This window comes from Cystoisospora suis, assembly GCF_002600585.1.
Source record: "Cystoisospora suis strain Wien I chromosome Unknown contig_3180, whole genome shotgun sequence".
Classification (NCBI taxonomy): domain Eukaryota; phylum Apicomplexa; class Conoidasida; order Eucoccidiorida; family Sarcocystidae; genus Cystoisospora; species Cystoisospora suis.
In genome coordinates, this window is record NW_027155975.1 from 1 (window position 1) to 397 (window position 397).

Genomic DNA, 397 nt, shown 5'->3' on the forward strand with positions numbered 1-397 from the left:
CTCGTTATCCCCAACAAATATAGAGACACATTAACACCTTAGAAGGCAGCATGCAGTTACACACGATTTCCCCCCCCCCCCTCCGCAGAATATATAAAGATCGATGTATAGATAGCTGTATACATACGTGTATATGTACGGGTAGACAAGACGAGTATATACAGGTGCACCCGGGTGGAATTAATCTGTGAAAACTTCGCCCCTTCATGCCTCTAGAGAGAAGAAGGGAATGAGAGGGTTGACCTGAGACTGACCTTCTTCATCTCCACCACCTAAGAGGTCGTCGTGCTTAAAACTTCCTTGAGTTTGTTCGTCAGGTGCCCACAGACCATCTGAAAGAGAAAGGGAGAAAGAGTAGCTCTTTCTTCGTTGAATCTCTTGATAAGAAGAAAGAGAA

At 44.8% G+C, this 397-nt stretch overlaps 1 protein-coding gene across 1 annotated transcript in view; it reads right to left on the reverse strand.

The window, feature by feature from the left end:
* Positions 1-243: 243 nt before the first annotated feature.
* Positions 244-397, reverse strand: part of CSUI_006325 (tetratricopeptide repeat-containing protein) — a gene marked incomplete at its 3' end in the record, with an annotated part of 8,911 nt that continues 8,757 nt past the window's right edge. The window contains exon 8 of the mRNA XM_068066488.1: positions 244-332. Coding sequence (XP_067921535.1) covers positions 244-332 — 89 coding nt within the window. The remainder of the gene's footprint in view (positions 333-397) is intronic.